Genomic DNA, 18524 nt, shown 5'->3' with positions numbered 1-18524 from the left:
AAACTGAAAGAAAAAAACCACATGATAATCTCCCTAGATGCTGAAAAAGCCTTTGACAAAATCCAACATCCATTCATGTTCAAAGTATTGGAGAGATCAGGGATACAAGGCACATATCTAAACATAGTAAAGGCGATATACAGCAAGCCTATAGCCAACATCAAACTGAATGGAGAGAAACTTAAAGCAATCCCACTGAAATCAGGGACAAGACAAGGCTGCCCACTCTCTCCATATCTCTTCAACATAGTGTTGGAAGTCCTTGCTAGAGCAATAAGACAGTTGAAGGAGATCAAGGGGATACAAATTGGAAAGGAAGAAGTCAAATTATCACTATTTGCAGATGATATGATAGTATACGTGAGTGACCCCAAAAACTCTACCAGGGAACTCCTACAGCTGATAAACACCTTCAGCAAAGTGGCAGGATACAAAATTAACTCAAAAAAATCAGTAGCCCTCCTGTATACAAAAGACAAAAGGGCTGAGAAAGAAATTAAGGAAACAACACCCTTCACAATAGCCACAAATGACATAAGGTACCTCGGAGTAACCCTAACCAAGGAAGTCAAAGACTTGTATGAAAAAAATTTCAAATCTCTGAAGAAAGAATTAGAAGAAGATATGAGAAGATGGAAAGATCTCCCATGCTCATGGCTTGGTAGGATTAACATAGTAAAAATGGCCATCTTACCAAAAGCAATCTACAGATTCAATGCAATGCCCATCAAATTACCAACACAATTCTTTACAGACCTGGAAAGGAAAATTCTCAACTTCATATGGAATAACAAGAAACCCAGAATTGCTAAAACAATCCTCTACAATAAAAGATCTTCTGGAGGTATCTCCATCCCTGATCTTAAATTGTACTATAGAGCAACAGTTTTAAAAACTGCATGGTACTGGCATAGAAACAGAATGGTGGATCAATGGAACCGAACAGAGGACCCAGAAATAAACCCACACACTTATGGACACCTGATCTTTGACAAAGATGCCAAAACCATACAATGGAAAAAAGATAGCATCTTCAACAAATGGTGCTGGTCTAACTGGATGTCTACATGTAGAAAAATGAAAATAGATCCATACTTGTCACCCTGCACAAAACTGAAGTCCAAGTGGATCAAAGACCTCAACATAAAACCAGACACATTAAATCGGCTTGAAAAAAAAGTGGGAAATACCCTAGAACTCATCGGTACAGGGGGAAACTTCCTGAACAGAACACCAACAGCACAGGCTCTAAGAGCAACAACCAATAAATGGGACCTCATGAAACTGAAAAGCTTCTGTAAAGCAAAGGACACCGTCATCAAAACAAAGCGACCACCTACAGATTGGGAAAGAATCTTCACCAACCCTTTATCAGACAGAGGACTCATATCCAGTATATATAAAGAACTAAAGAAGCTGAAAAGCAGCAAACCAAGTAATCCACTTAAAAAATGGGGAACAGAGCTAAACAGAGAATTCTCTGCAGAGGAATACCGAATGGCAGAGAAGCACTTAAAGAAATGCTCAACCTCATTAGCCATTAGGGAAATGCAAATCAAAACAACCCTGAGATTTCACCTTACACCCATGAGAATGGCCAAGATCAAAAACTCAAGTGACAACACATGCTGGAGAGGTTGTGGAGAAAGGGGAACCCTTCTCCACTGCTGGTGGGAATGTAAACTTGTACAACCACTCTGGAAATCAATCTGGCGCTTTCTCAGACAACTAGGAATAGCGCTTCCTCAAGATCCAGCCATACCACTCCTGGGCATATATCCAAAAGAGGCTCAAGTACACAAAAAGGACATTTGCTCAACCATGTTTGTAGCAGCTTTATTTGTAATAGCCAGAAGCTGGAAACAACCCAGATGCCCCTCAACTGAAGAATGGATGCAGAAATTGTGGTACATCTACACAATGGAATATTACTCAGCAATGAAAAATAAGGAAATCATGAAATTTGCAGGTAAATGGTGGGATCTGGAAAGGATCATCCTGAGTGAGTTGTCTCAGAAGCAAAAAGACACACATGGTATATACTCACTCATATAGACATACAACATAGGACAAACCCACTAAAACCTGTGCATCTAAAGAAACTAAGCAAGAGAGAGGACCCTAACTAAAACGTCCAATCCCCATCCAGAAAGGCAAAGAGGATGGACATCAGAAGAAGAAGAAAACAGGAAACAACCTAGGAACCTACCACAGAGGGCCTCTGAAAGCCTCTGCCCTTCAGACTATCAAAGCAGATGCTGAGCCTGATGGGCAACTGTTGGGCAGAGTGAACGGAATTTTAGGTAAGAACTGGGAAATAGTAAGAGCTGGAGAGGAAAGGGTCTCCACAAGGAGAGCAACAGAACAAGAAAATTTGAACATAGGGAACTTCCCAGAGACTCATACTCCAACCAAGGACTATTCATGGAGATAACCTAGAACCCCTGCACAGATGTAACCCAGGGCAGTTCAGAGTCCAATTGGGTTACATAGTAATGTGAAGAGGGACTGCCTCTGACATAATCTGATTGGCCTGCTCTTTGATCACCTCCCTCTGGGGGGGGAGCAGCCTTACCAGGCCACAGTAGAGGACAATACAGCCACTTTTGATGTGAACTGACAGACTAAGATCAGAAAGGAGAGGAGAACCTCCCCTATTAGTGGACTTGGGGAGTGGCATGCAAGCAGAGGGAGGAGGGAGGGTGGGATTGGGATGGGAGGAGGGAGGGGCTTATGGGGGATGCAGAATGAATAAAGTGTAATTGATGAAAAATTTAAGATAAAAGGGAAAAAATAAAAAAAAAAAAAAAAAAAAAAATTGACCTCAGACCATGTATGAAGTATAGATAGAATGTAAATAATATAGAATGTAAATAATATAGATAGAATGTCCTTACTTAGTTAGTACATCAACGTATCTTATTACTTATATGTAAACATGTCAGAACAAGGAAGAAAATTCCCAGAGACTTGTGTATGGGGTTATAGAAGGCTTGTGCATGAGACTTGAGAATGAGCTTAATTACAACTACAGGATGTCGTCTCTCTGTTACTTTACTGGGTGTGATTAGAAGGTGTTTTGTTGGTGGTGATTTATTTCCTTTCTCTCTGTCTCTCTTCCCCCTCTCCATCCTTTCTTCCTCCTCTCCCCATATCTTTCCCTGTCTGTCAATCTGTCAGTCAGTCAGTCTGTCTGTCTGTCTGTCTGTCTCTCTCTCTCTCTCTCTCTCTCTTTCTCTCTCTCTCTCTGTGTGTGTGTACATGTGTATATGCATGCCCAGGAAGAGCAGAAGATGATATCAGATCCCCTAAAGTTGGAGTTATAGATGCTGGGGTCCAGACTTGAAATTTCTTCAGAGAAGCAAGTGTTTATAACCATACAGCTCTTTCTAGTTCCTGGAAATATAATATACCATTCACTGTATGATAAGAAAAGGGTCCGAGGATTTGTTTTGCTGCAAGCTCTGAAAGGAATTCCCCTTTTGAAGCTGTAGGTAATGCAGGATGGGGCAGCACACTCTGCTGCTGCTTCCGGATCAGCCTAGGAGTATATGACGATAGACCAAAGAGAAAACTGTGACAGACTGTAGTGGGAAGTTGCATTACTCTTCTTTGTTATGGCTATGGAGAACTATGCAACTTAATTCTATGTTCTACAGCCCATTCTATTCCATTGTAGAACCTAAAAGAAATTAAGATGCATGTTAATTGATTGCCAAAGTGAAAATATAAAAACCATAGTAGGTTAAAATGAAGAATATTAATTAATGTTTAACATTGTATACTCTTTCAGTGATGCATAGTACATTAATAGATAGAAATAATGAATGCCTTACATAGCCATTCTCACTGCCTGTTACATGTCAATTAATACAAACATTTTACAAAAAAAACTAGTATAACAATATTGAAAGTCTCATGATACAAAATTTATCAGATTGTTTGTTATCTTAATAAATGGCAAAGATTACTAGAGATGGCTCACTAAATATGACAAATCACGAGACATTTTTGATTAGCAATGCAACAATTACTCTTTTGCACAACATTTAACAATTATTGATTTATTATGTGGATTATTAAAGATTGGAAAATCTTAAGAAGTATAAATATTCTAATACCTCTGTGTGTGCATTGGATTATGTATGTTTGTTTACATGTTGACACACATGTTTATATACACAATATAATGTATACACAAAGGTGTTAAAGTATTCATAGAGCATATAGTGAAGACTTGGTATTGGGAGAGTACTAGAACTTTAGTAAAATGGAAATTTGCACTTAGAATTACTTTGGATCATTTATGAGAACTAAAATCTCATCAGAGAAGATCTTCCTAGTGTGCAATTGACACAAACAAGCCAATATGAGATAGGATGAAATCAATATTTTCTGCATTTGTATTGGAAAAGAAATGCTTTCAATTTAAAGTATCAAAGATGAGTTCATAGAAAGAAAAGGATTTAGAAGAACGTCTTACAAACAAGAGACTAAGAGTGCAGGTACCTAAATGTGGAAATGCAGAGGTCAACCACAGCTGGAGGAGAGAATTTTAAAGGCGGGGAGCCAAACAAACTAAAACAAGTATTTTCCTGGAAATGCCAAAATGAGGGATTGTGCAGTTTGATTGAAGCGTTAACACATGTATTAGAAAATAGGCAAATCTGAAAACCCTTTGAGGCCAAAGGTTGGGAGAACCTGTACTACACATTGTAAGTGGTTTTTTGCTTTTAAAAGATAATTTGGCTAGGACACAAAAAACAACAAAGCAAACAAGCAAGCAAACAAACAAATCAAAACAGAAGATATGGATACAGGATGAAGCTCATCTTTTGGCATAACAACAACAACAACAACAACAAAAACCATGAAGAGATGTTTAGGAGATTTCAAAGTGAAATGCAATGAACTAATAAAGGTCACATGGGCCATAAGGGAAAAAAAAAAAAAGATAATTTGGCAATAACACACTGTTGAATATTTTGCTGCCAGAAAGAGCTCTAGAAGAGGTTGGTGAAGATTAAGCCAGTTCAGGGTAAAGTGGAGGGTTATGCACATGCATCACGGACCTGATGGGCTCTGGCTGAAGATTCAGGAAGTATGGGTTCATGGACAAAGACATGGTTATAAGAACATAGCTGTCTTCTATGCCTTGCTAATCAAGACAATTCCCATGTTGATTATGGCTCTCAGAGATGGAGAATCTAGTTTTAAAGCATTTGTGTATAAGGAGGAGGCTCTCAGTTTCTTAGCCTAGGAACCTAGGGTGGTTGGGAGCAGGCGCAAAAACCAGGGTGGACAGGAGCACATAGTCTGTTTTGAGGAAACCACTAGAAATATTCACCAAATTGTTAATAAAACTTAGAGCATGAGAATCTAGTTTTAAAGCATTTTTTTCTGTAAGGAATAAATGAAATATCTGTAAAAAATGATAAAGAAAAGTGTTCCCACACCTGACTACCAGAACATATACTGTGGTGTAAGATGGGAAAAGTCCTGAGAATGGACTAGTGATGGATAAAAAAGCTAGAGGAACAGAGTGGATAAAGGAGCATGCCCTCATCTTCCCTGTAAAATGATTTGAGCGTGCATGTACCTAGTTTGCAAAGAGGCCACTCAATGACTTTACATGGATTTCTTATACAAGGAAAGTCGTAACTAACCCATGCCTGCACAAAGTAATCTTATACCTAGTTCTTTTATAAATAGGATCATGTTTTCAGGAGAGAGAGATGGCACCTTAGGTTAAGTGTCTGTTTTGAAATAATGATTTTAATCCCCAGAATCCGCATTAATAAAAAAAAGAAAGAAAAAGAAAAAGCCAGAAGGGGTAGTGTAAATGTTGGGTAGGTCCATGAGTATCTGCAGTCCAAGTGTAGGGAAAATAGACAAGATCATCTCCTTGGTTCTCCTGGCCAACTTGTCTAGCTGAATTGATATATTCCAGGCTAAAGGGGAGATCATGTCTCAAAAATTGAGTGAAGTGTGATTGAGAAGGACACTGGACACCATCTCTGGCCCTCACCTGCATTCACAGGCATATTTCTACAAGCATGCATATATTCTGTAAATAGCATATCCACACTCTTTGAGGGAAACTTTGGAGCATCATGATATGTCCTAATCAATAGTATCATTTCTGACTTGATCTTTTTTGATGTTTGGAGAGAAGATACAATATTTTTCTTTAGTAGTTTATGAAGAAGTGTGTGTGAGAGAGAGAAATAGAGAAAAACTTGGATGTTCCTACACTATGTTTTCTCTCTCATTGGACTGGAGATCTGAGTAGTATAAGCTAGTTGGCCATGGAGCCCAGACATCCCTTTGTCTCCACCTCCCCAACACGAGGATTATAGGGGAGCAACACTATGTCTGGACTTTTCTTTTCTTTTTTTCTTTCTTTCTCATATATTTCTTAGGTCCTCAGCTTGCAAGGTCATCACTTGACTGTCTGACATTTCTCCCTTGCCTGTAATTTGAATTCTTATATATCTTCCCTGTTAGTAATGTAAACTCGGAGGCATGCTTTTTTGTTTCTTTGCTTTGATTTGTTCTGTGATTTATTCCTGATAATGTAGAGCTTAAAATACTGTCCAAACAGATTAAAAATAGACTCAGTAAATATTTGTTCAATAATTCAGTATTTTAAGTATAATTAAGTAACAATATTTTATTTCTTCACTTATGGAGCAGTTTTCTCTTGACAGAAAAAAAAAAATCAATGTTTCCAAAGGCCAAAATTTGCAGTTAAAGTGTAGACCATTTCCTTTACTATATAACTGAGTTGAGAATTAAGGCAAACCACATATTGCCTGTGGTTTTCATTTTCCTCATTGTCTCATTTCTCCATTACTTTACAATGATGGTTAAAGAAAGCTGAAAGAAAAAAAAAAACTTTATTCATGCGCACATATTAAATGTAAGTATATTGAAGTGTGTTTTGTTTCTTTTCATGTACTTCCTTTTTTTTTTCTTTGTGTACATTTAAAATAAAGTAACCTGTCACCTGTTAAGGCTGCTTGAGTGTGGCTTGTCTAACTAGAGGTTTAGAAGAAAGGCAATTCATCTCAAGTTTTTAGAGGTGATTGAGTTACTTGAGAGGAAGGAGATGTGTGTGTCATTTAGTGATAACCGTAAGAGAAGAATACTATTTAGAAGACATCCACAAATGGAACTCTAAGAAGATAGTACTAAAGAGGGTGCAGAATTTAAACCAGATGTGGTAGTGGCATAAAGGTGGGCTTTTCTCAGGAATTAGCACCCCCAAATAACTATACTTTTCACAAAGACCTTACCACTTTTCCCCGTGGTTTGGATTTTTCAACGTCTTCTCTTTTACTGAGTCTATTTTTAATCTGCTGCTATTGTGACAAAAAATTCAGTGGGAAGTATATCAGGGTCCCTTTTAAATGTGCTTACATTTTCTTTAACCTTATTGTCCACCCTCTTCATTATCTACCAGGAAGAACACAGGTTTTGCTAATCTTGGCCCTTTCTGTGTTATTTTGTCTTGGATAATCTCACAGGGAATCACACACACACACACACACACACACACACATATACAGAGAAAAAGAGAGAGAGAGACAGAGAGAGATGTGAGTGTTCTTATTGTTGCTGTTTGTTTAAAAGCTGATTTAAAATTTAGAAAGAAGACCAAGAGGGAGTAATATTGGGTGGCTAAAATGATGAGAAAGAACAGACAAAGGAGAAATAACACAGATATCATGAAAGAGAATATAAAGCTATTTTTTGTAGTGTTGACTTCAGTGTAATATTTTCTGTTTTTATGAGGGATATGTGAATTCATCTCTCTGTGTATTAAAGTAAAGGATCTTGGCACTTGGAAAGTATCTAAATTATGTTATTCCTTTGAGGTAATGGTTGTGAACATTCGGTTTTCTTTTTAATTCCACTAACTTTTGGTTCAATAGCACTCACACATGACTAGTCACTGAAAACACATGTGGCACTGACCCATTTAAAGTGATTTTTAAAAATTTTTTAAATGGGATTTTGTCACTTGAAAAGTTCTCTTTACTTTGCTTAAAAATATATCAAATCATTCTACTATGCATTGTTGAAACTATAAATTTTGCAATGCTATATATAAAAATAAAGTATGGTTTTATAATTGGTAACTTGCTCCAAATAAATTAGTTGTAATATTGTCAAATCTATTATCAATTTGAGTTTATGACTCTGATTCTTTAATGCTGTCATTCATCAGTCTTTAACTGTCTTCTTTAAATAAAAATAACTTTTTACATGCACACTGTATTTGTGCATAAGTATATGTATTAAAACATATAGAAAACTGAAGGAGATAAAGGAGGAAAGAAAAAAATCCAGAAAGTATGGAAAAGAGAGGAATAGGGAGGGGAAGAGTCTCTATCACACAAAAGACACCCGCGCGCGCACACACACACATACACATACCGTGAGCTCCTCTATAACCTTTCAGCTTGCACTCCTCACTTCTGAAACATCTTGTCTTTCAGATGGAGCCCCATTCACCTGGTGGGTTGGGAGGTCCAGTGAAAGGCACCCTTACTGGGGAGGTTCTGTTCCTGGAGTCCAGCAGTGCGGATGTGGCCTAGAGGAGAGCTGCCTGGACATCCGACACTTTTGCAACTGTGACGCTGACACAGATGAATGGTAAGAACTTCAGTTTTCCTACAGTGACAGGAAATGTTAACGGATGCACAAAATTGCTAAGAGAGAAATATGCAGATAACAAATTCAGTGGGAATTGGGCTACATTCGGCAGAGTGTAGGGAATCATATAAAAGAAGGAGGAGTTTGTATGACATGGAAAGGATAGGAGCTCCACAAGGACCAAATATATCTGGGCACACGGGTCTTTTCTGAGACTGATACTCCACCAAGGACCATGTATGGATATAACCTAGAACCTCTGCTCAGATGAAGCCCATGGTAGCTCAGTAACCAATTGTTTTCCCATGGTAAGGGGAACAGGGACTATTTCTGACAGGAACTCAATGGCAGGCTCTTTGACCTCCCCACCCCCCAAGGGAGGAACAGTCCTGCTAGGCCACAGAGGAGGACTTTGCAGCCAGTCCTGAAGATACCTGATAAAACAGGGCCAGGCGAAAGGGGAGGAGGTCCTCCCCTATCAGTGGACTTGGAAAGGGGCAGGGAGGAGATGATGGAGGGAGGGAGGGTTTGGGAGGGAATGACGGAGCAGGATACATCGAGATACAGAGTTAATAAAATGTAACTAATAATAAAAAAGTAAAAAATAAATCAAGCAATAAAATAAAATAAAATAAAATAAAATAAAAAGGGGCCTGGAAGCATGAGAGGTGGCTGTGCAATTAAGAGTAGTGAATGCTCTTCTATAAGACCTGATTTTGCTTCTCAGCATCCATAGGTTGGCTGACAACTGTCTTTAATTTCCAAAGATCTAAGGCCTTCTTATGGACTCTGTGAACACTGAGTATGCATGGTTCACATACATAAGAGCAAATACTCATATACAAAATATATTTTTTAAAAAACGTAAAAAGTCTGCTCTTGTATGTTGGCACTGAGGTTTGTGCCAACACTTTTATTCTAAACCTTCCATTCTAAGCAAGGAAAACAGTGTAATATCAGCTTTGTTATTTAGTCAGGGTTTTTTCCCTCCACACCCCTATAGTGTGTGTGTGTGTGTGTGTGTGTGTGTGTGTGTGTGTGTGTGTATAGATTCTCTTGCAAGTGCCCATGCATTTGCTTATGCATGTGTGTGGAAGCTAGAAGATAGCTTTCACTGTCATTACTCAGAAAACACCTGCTCTAGTTTCTCTCTTTCTCTCTCTCTCTCTCTCTCTCTCTCTCTCTCTCTCTCTCTCTCTTTCTTTCTTTTATTGAGACTCTCTCAAGGCCTAGAACTCATCAAGTAAGCGTGACTTCCTAGGTTGATCTGCCTGTTTCTGCCTCTCCAGTGCTGGAATTACAAGCCTTTATAACCACACCTGGCCTTTTAATGTGGGTTCTTAGGATCAATTCAGCTCCTCCAAGTTTAAGACAATCACTTTGCTACCAAGCCATCCACTCAGATTCTGAGTTAGGCTTCGAAATGCACATATTGTGGAAGGGCCTAGAGAGAATGGTATGTAAGTACACGAATGGTTTATTTTCTTTCTCACTGATATTTAGTGCCTTTACCACCATTTAGTGACCTCTAACACCAAATTAATATTTTATTCTACTTACTAACTTTGACTTACTTATAACAAAATTCATACAACAGTTTTGATATTCCATAAGAATGTGTGCCTTGAGGTCAAGAAATGTCAATTACAGAAGAGTTAAATGATAGTTTTTGGTGTTCTGCATGTCTGTGAAATGTCAAGACCAGAATTCAAACCCAGTCCATTGGACAACAAGTCTCCAGTGCTCTCCTACACCAGCCCTGTCCTGTGAAGTAATGTGTAAGTCTTCATGTCTATCAGGTCTACCTCCAGACAAGCTTTTCCGTTTTCACTGTGTCAGTTTTGAAAATGTTTATGCAGTGTGTCCACTCACCGTTCAGGTCTAGGCTGAATTTCAAGCAGCTTGCCATTTTTAAGCTTCTGCAGTATTTCTCTCTCTCTTCATAAAATGCTTCTCAATTATAGCTGAAAATGCCTATCAAGCTGCTCGCAGACAAGCTACAATTTCTTTTTGGTGAAGTAATTTCTTTTTCTGTTCAAATAGTTACTGAAACTTAAGTTCTAGTCAGAAACCTTATTTCAGGTCAGCAAGCTATGGTTCAGTCAGTAAACGATCTGCCACACAAGAATGAAAACCTGAACTAAATCCCTAACATCTACATAAGTTCTTTAAGCAGCCGGGAAAAGAGGCAGGGTCTTGTTTCCAAACAATGATGAGATGGAGGTATGTAGGTCTTTGGAGCTCACTGGAAAAGTTCCAGGTGAGAAACCACCCAAAAAAGCAGTTCTCAGTATGTGGGCTGAGACAGCTGCTTATAATGCACCCACAGTCAGGAAGAAAAAAGGTAAATACTGATGCTGAGGTCGCTGTCTCCGTTTTCGTCAGTTTGGGGCCTTAACCCAGAAAATGGTACTGCCCACATTTAAAGTGGGCTTTTCCCACTTCAAATAACCCAGTTTAGACACTAGATCGTGTTATCAATCAAGAGAAGAGATCATCTTCAGTCTTAGGAGAGTTGTGTGTATATTTTAGGTGGTTATGTTACAACAGAGAGGGGGGCACACTAAATCCTTCTGATCTCACACACTCAGATTCACTTATGAGTGAGTCACTCACTTGGTCTGGTGTTGGACATTAGTTGTAGATTCATAGGCCAGAACTTCCTCATCTACACGATGATCACAGTGATTCTCCAAAGTACCCTTTCTCCACTTCCTGCTGTGCCAGCACACTTGTATATATGCAGATGTACATGCGCATGAATGCTTGAGTGTGGGGAAGACTGAGGTCAACATCATGTGCCCTTCCTCGTGAGATACATCTTGCTTTGTCCTGAAGCTGGCTGATCTACCCAAGCTAGCCCACCAGTAATCATCGGGGAACCACTTGCCACTGCTTCCATAGAGCAGGGGGATAATAATCATCTACCATCATCCTACATTTATTGTTTTTTACCTGGGTTTGGTTATCAGACTCAGGATCTCATGCAATTATTTGATTTATTGAGCCATTTCTCCAGAACCTGCCAGGCCTTTTAGCACTGCAAAGATTAATATATATTTTTAACTCTTTATATTTCTTTATGTGCATGTAAGAAGTGTACATATGACCAACTCTCTGGAATAAACAATTTCTCCTATGGATACCAGAGTTTTAGATACAGGTCATATTCAGCACCTTAATTTGCTCTTTATTGCTGTTGTAAAATATTGTGACAAAAAAACCATGCAACAAATTCCATGTCAGAGATATCCTACACTACTCAAACTTGTGGGCTGATATGAAGCCTAAGCTGTACATCAGACTTATCTTCTCGGGGCCTGTGAATTGTAGAATTTATCCTGTATTATATGACAACTCTTATAAGTGAACAGATAGCCTCTATGTTTTTCCAGATCTGTGTTACCTCACTCAAGGTGGTCTTTTCTAGTTCCATCCATTTCCCTGCAAATTCATGATTTTCTTGTTTTTAATGGCCGAGTAGCATTCCATTGTGTAAATGTACCAGTTTCTTTATCGATTCTTTGGTTGAAGGACATCAAGATTGTTTCCAGTTTTTGGCTATTACAAATAAGCTGATATGAACATGGTGGAGTAAATGACCTTGTTATATGGTGGAGCATCTTTCAGGGTATGCCCAGGAGTGATAGAGCTGGGACTTGAGGTATGGCTATTCCCAATTTTCTGAGAAGGCACCAGATTGATTTCCAAAGTAATTGTACAAGTTTACATTCTCACTAGCAATGGAGGAGTGTTCCTCTTTCTCCACATCCTCACCAGCATGTGCTGTCACTTGATTTTATGATCTTGGCCATTCTGACGGGTGTAAGATGGAATCTTTTTTATCACTTCCCTCTAATGGTACTTCCCTATAATGCCACAGGAGAGGGAATCAAAGAGCTGGCAACAGAGCTCATGTCAAAGGTAGCCCCTGCTTCTCTTATTAGGTAACTCACATGGAGACTGAGCTGTCTATTGGCAACATTTGAACAGGGGGTCTAGATCTTCTCCAAAAACATAGTTGTTGGTTGGTGCATCAGTCTCTACAGGCCTCCATGGGCCCAGATTTATTGGCTCTGTTGGTCTTCTTATGGAGCTGCTCTACATTCTGGGTCCTGATGATCCCCTACTCTTTCCTATGACTCCCTGGACTTTGTCCAATGTTTGGCTATGAGTATCAGCATCTTCATTGATCCCTGATCCCCTGCTGGGTAGTCTTTCAGAGGACATTAATGGTAGGGTCCCATCATGTTCCCTCTCTTCAACAAGTTCTGGTGTCTATTTACCCTTCTGAATGAAAATTAAGCATGCTCCTTAGGCTCCTCTTTCTTATTTAGCTTCTTTGGGTCTGTGAACTATAGTATGGTTATCCTTTATTATAGAGCTAATATCTACTTATAAGCGACTATATGCCATGTGTGTCTTTATGGTTCTGGATTACCTCACTCAAGATGATCTTTTCTAATTCTGTCCATTTGCCTGAAATTTTTGATTTCCTTTTTTTTAATAGCTGAGTAGTATTCCATTGTGTAAATGTACCACAATTTCTGTATCTATTCTTTGGTTGAGGCACATCTAGGTTGTTTCCCCTTTCTGGTTATTATGAATAAAACTGCTATGAACAAAACTAAGCAAATGTCCTTGTTATAGTGTGGAGCATCTTTCAGATATATGCTCAGGAGTGGTATAGCTGGGTCTTGAGGTAGCACTATTTCCAGTTTTCTTAGAAAGCACCAGATTGATTTCCAAAGTGAATGAACAAGTTTGCCCTCCCACCAGCAATAGAGGAGTGTTCCCCTTTCTCAAAATCCTTGCCATCATGTGCTGTCATTTGAGATATTTTTCTTAGCCATTTTGGTGTGTATAAGATGGAATCTCAGAGTCATCTTAATTTGTATTTCCCTGATGACTAACAATGTTGAGCATTTCTTTAAGTGCTTCTTGCCATTCAATATGCCTCTGTTGAGAAGTCTCTGTTTAGGTCTGTACCCTATTTTTAATTATATTATTTGGTTTGTTGGAGTTTAATTTCCCAAGTTCTTTATATATTTTGGATATTAGCTCTCTGTCATTTATAGGGTTGGTGAAAATATTTTTTCCAGTTTGTAGGCTGTTGTTTTGTTCTGTTGGCAGTGTCCTTTGCTTTACAGAAGCTTTTCAGTTTTATGAGGTTCCACTTTTTAATTGTTGATCTTAGAACCTGATCTGTCGGTGTTCTGTCCAAAGTTGTCTTCTGTGCCAATGAGTTCAAGCCTTTTCTCCACTTTTTCTTCTAACAGGTTTAGTGTGTCTGGTTTTATGTTGAGATCTTTGAAACACTTGGACTTTAGTTTTGTGCAGGTTGGTAAGTATGGATCTATTTGCATTTTTCTACATGTAGATATCCAGTTAGACCAGTACCATTGTTAAAGATGCTATCTTTTTAAATTGTTTGGTTTTGGTTCCTTTGTCAAAGATGAAGTATCTGTATGTATATGAGTTTATTTTTGGGTCTTCCGTTAATTCCATCGATCCACCATTCTGTTTCTATGCCAGTACCATGCAATTTTTATAACTGTTGTTCTATAGTACAGCTTGAGCTCAGGGATGGTGATACCTCCTGAAGTTTTTTTTTAAGTTTGTTTGTTTATTTTATTTTTTATTATTATCATTTATTATAATATATTCAATTTGTATCCTGGCTGTGGCCCCCTCTCTCGTTTCCTCCCAGTCCCACCCTCCCTCCCTTTTCTCCAGCTCAGATATAAGCCCATAGGCTCAGTCTACACTAACCCAACATTCTAGTTAAGACATTCTTCTGGCTCTAATAGGTGCATAGTCCCTCATATTCTGCTTTATCACCATTTATTTTCAAACTTCCATGATGAGAATTTGACTTGTGACTGATTTTTTGCTATTAACAGTAGCAAAAACCTTGAGTTCTGATATGTACTTTTTTACTGCTTTACATATTATTATATTGACCAGAATCCTATATTTGAACTGTTATTGAATAGTCTGTAACAGATTGAGAAAAATCACTGAAAGGACACTGGCCATTATGCAGATTCCAACAGAGCCAACACAAAGTGGGCTGCTCTGGCATGTAGAGAATCATATACTCTTTGAGAAAATAGCATGGGTATAGTGATGATCAACATGGATGGTTATCTTGAGAGGATGTGGAATCACTGAGGAGATAAACATGATTAAGTCCACTGAGAAGCAAATACCATTCCATGTCCTGGAGTTCCAGGTGGAGTAAAATAGGAAAAGGGAGCTAGGCACCATCATTCACTGCTTTCCATCCTGACTGCACTGTGACCAGTTGCCACAAACCCCTGACACCATCATTATGGTGTCAGGACTCTTGAACCATGAGCTAAAATAAACCTTTACCACAGGTACAAGAGAGGTAATTCATGCAGTGAAGGTAAGATAGGTAGTCAGTGCTTCTCAAAGTCTCATGAAGCTGCACACAGAGAGTTATTTTGGCAGCCTCTTCTTTCTGAGGATTTTCTGGGGTCCTTGATTAGGTGGGGAGCAGGAAATATCTGATGTAACAGTCTACTCCTTCCTTCTTTCCTGATGGCTTCTCATTTTTCTTGTACTTCCACAGGCCATGAGAAAACACATAACTGACCAGATAATTCCAATGACTGTGTTTTTAGAGTGCAGGATTCTCATTATGTACAAGGATAAGAGCTAATCCTATCTCATTTACACGCCTATAGCACTGATATTTTGACATAATAATGCCAAGTGCAAGCACATACAGTTGTTCCTTTTTATTAATGGTAGCACTGTCATAGTCGAAATGCTAACTGTAATATATCCTTAACTAAATATTTGTTATGGAACAGGATATTTATCATTTGTTAACTAAAGAAACTAAATCATTCAGCCTCTTGGGGCTTCAAGTCCTGATTTTATTATTATTTTTTTAAATGTAGAAAGGTGAAGTAGCTGTCTCTGGGGATTGCTGCCTGAGTTAGTAAATAATCATTACATGTATCAAATGTGGTATGTAGTCAGTTTTAAAAAAGTATGTGGTTATTTATATTATTATTTTCTGTAATATTACAAACTCCTAAATCAATTATAGGAGGCAACATTGTTTACATATTAAATTTATGTTTATGAAAACTATAAATAAATATATATGCGCAATAAAGGGAGAGACACTAAGAAAGAAATACTGTACCAGTGAAATAAAATTTTCTTCAACTATTAAATTCTGCATGGAGTAAAGCGGTATTTCTGAACTACCCCAACATAGGGCTTCTGGTAAATTTACCATGCAATGGATGGACCTGCTGTGTGTGAATAAAACAAAAATGCTGTGAGTGCATAACTGAGGAGGCTGTGAGCTCCCATAGCATCTGCCAAGGTGACCGAGATGTAATCTTAAGGAGTCAGTCTGGAAACGATTGCAAATTAGCAAACTGAAACCCAATCTATTGAATTGTGTTGTGTGTCGAAAAAAAAAAAAAAAAAAAAAAAACAAAAACAACAAAAAAAAAAACCTGTGTGAATAGAATGGGGATGGTCAGCTAGAGAGCTATCAAGGACAGCTCCAGGGCCCAGGATGTTGCCATGAGAGCCACGATGTCTAGAGAAGATGGTAACCACATGGTGATGTGCCAGCTTCCAGCCTGAAGGAACTGTTCTCTGCTAGTGAGTATCAGCAAACATGTTCCCACACTAATGTGTTAATACTTGGGAATCCATTCTCATGAAATCATTTGATTTCACATTCTTACCCTGAGAAAAACAGTTTTAGAAGTACCATTTGCTTAACGAAGATTATATATGAAAACAAAATGAGTAGCAGTACCAGAAGTAAGTGCCTGTGTGGATTCCATCTGTGTCAGTCAGAGCACAAATGAATATTGCATGGCACACTATTGTGACTCAATTTTTCTTAGATGAAGATGATTCAAGGTACATCTTTCTTCATTGGTATAAACCAGTTGTATTCAGCAATGTGGCTCTTAGTTTAAGATATCAACTTTCCATAACCTAGAATTACAGTGAAAAGTTTTAATTAAGGATTTCAGCAGGTTGCCCTGGTGGGAGATTGCCTTAACTGTTGATTGATGAAGAAGATTCAGTTCATCATGGAAAACATTCCCTGGAAAGGAATCCAGGATTATTTGAATTATTTAAAGTTTCCATATAAAAATCATTCCTGATTTTTATATGTTCATCAGAACAAATATAACTTTTCCTACTTCATTCGGAAGAGCTTTTTTATACTTAGTATGCTTTTCAGTATATGCCAATCTGCTGTTATTCTAATTGTTTCTGCTGATACAATCTCCTGATACAAGTAGATATAGACAAGATGTCATGGTGCCCAAGGGAAGCACAAGTAGCATTAACTGACAGAATTCAGAACACAGAAATTTCAATAAAAATGGAGAAAAGTAAGACAACACAGCATCTCATGGTTCCTTTATGGGGTAGTCTGGGTTTGGTCTTTACTGTAGGCGTTTGAGCCCTGCTTTACAATCTCTACCAGTGAATAAATTGCAACAAAAAAAGCAAATTTACTCTTTCTCTGTGTGCAACATGAAGAGGTGTGCTTTTTAGCTGATATGGATCCTTATCATTTTAATGGTTTCTAAACACAAGCCTTCAAATTACAGATATTATAGTATGTATTTCTTTGCATTTCTGAATAGGACTGTAGGGAAAGGGTTCCGGTGAATACTTGACTTATTTATAACCTAAATTATAAATTATTAAGTGCCTTTCTCCAAAACTCATAAGCTCAATTCTAAATCTTAAAATTTAATTTTCCCCATGAGCTTTGTAGCAAGAACTCTCCAATCCAGGATCATGGCTGGATGCCTATGAAATAAATTGTCTTGCCTGAGGCCACTGAGCAGTTCAGGGACAAAGAAGAAACTAAAGTAAGTGTCAGGGAGTCTAGATTTGGGCATTTCACAAGGACCAGACACTGCGCAGCAGCTGCAAATCCCACTTAATCCTCTGTAATTCGCTATTCAAATGTGCATGTAACACACCGGATGTCTCTGAAAGGACGTTACTCACCCACACTACACAGCCAGGAACTGTTAGCTCTAAAGTGTGTCCTCAAACGTATGACACACATACGAGGGAAGCAAAACCCATGATCTTAGGAAACTCCTCAGTGCCTCTGAGTAAGTCTCAACATTAGTAAATGGACATAATAGCACACACATACTACATGGAAATATTGTGTGTGCAAATATTACACCTGTCTTTAGCGCACTTCTGTATGGAAGCATTTACATAGTCAGTGACAATTCATTTATTTTAATTGAAATTGTATTGTTATTTTTAAAACATTTATCTTTTGGAAAAGTCATACATGAATACTATGTACTGGTATAACATCCACCACCTAAGCACCTTTTACTAGGTCTTCCTGCTGTATACATGTACTATGTATATGCACATTTTTATGTGTGTGTGCGAGTGCATGTGAACATGTATGAGTGTGCATGTGGAAGCCAGAAGTCAGCTGTTGTTGTTACTCCTTGGGTGCTGTAAAGTACGTCTTAGTTTTTGAGACAGGGCTTCTCATTGGCTTACATCTCACCAATTCAGTGAGGTTGGCTGGTCAGTAGGCTCCAGAGAGCCTATCTGCACCTTAACCAGGCCTATGAGTAAAAGTGAGTTCTACTAGAGCAAGTGTTTCGTGTAGGTTCAGAAAATCCAGAAACAGGTATCCAGGGTCACACACCAAATATATTGGACTGACTGAAGTATTGTCATAGTTCCACAGTGCCAGGTTTTTACTTCTAATTTTATGCTCTACCATGTGATACCATCTTCCCCTTGATTCAAAAAGACAGTTTTAAAAGAGGAGGGAATGTTGGCTTTCTCTAAAT

The 18524-nt window shown here is 38.3% G+C and overlaps 1 protein-coding gene across 1 annotated transcript in view; it reads left to right on the top strand.

The window, feature by feature from the left end:
* The window catches only part of LOC110565027 (contactin-associated protein like 5-1-like), a 703043-nt gene that overhangs the window by 560098 nt on the left and 124421 nt on the right, over positions 1-18524 (top strand). The window contains exon 14 of the mRNA XM_060371632.1: positions 8505-8661. Within this exon, the coding sequence (XP_060227615.1) occupies positions 8505-8661 (157 nt within the window). The remainder of the gene's footprint in view (positions 1-8504; positions 8662-18524) is intronic.

The sequence above is a fragment of the Meriones unguiculatus genome, chromosome 18, assembly GCF_030254825.1.
Source record: "Meriones unguiculatus strain TT.TT164.6M chromosome 18, Bangor_MerUng_6.1, whole genome shotgun sequence".
Classification (NCBI taxonomy): domain Eukaryota; kingdom Metazoa; phylum Chordata; class Mammalia; order Rodentia; family Muridae; genus Meriones; species Meriones unguiculatus.
The sequence above is the reverse complement of the archived record's forward strand: the minus strand, read 5'-3'. Positions and strand labels throughout refer to the sequence as shown.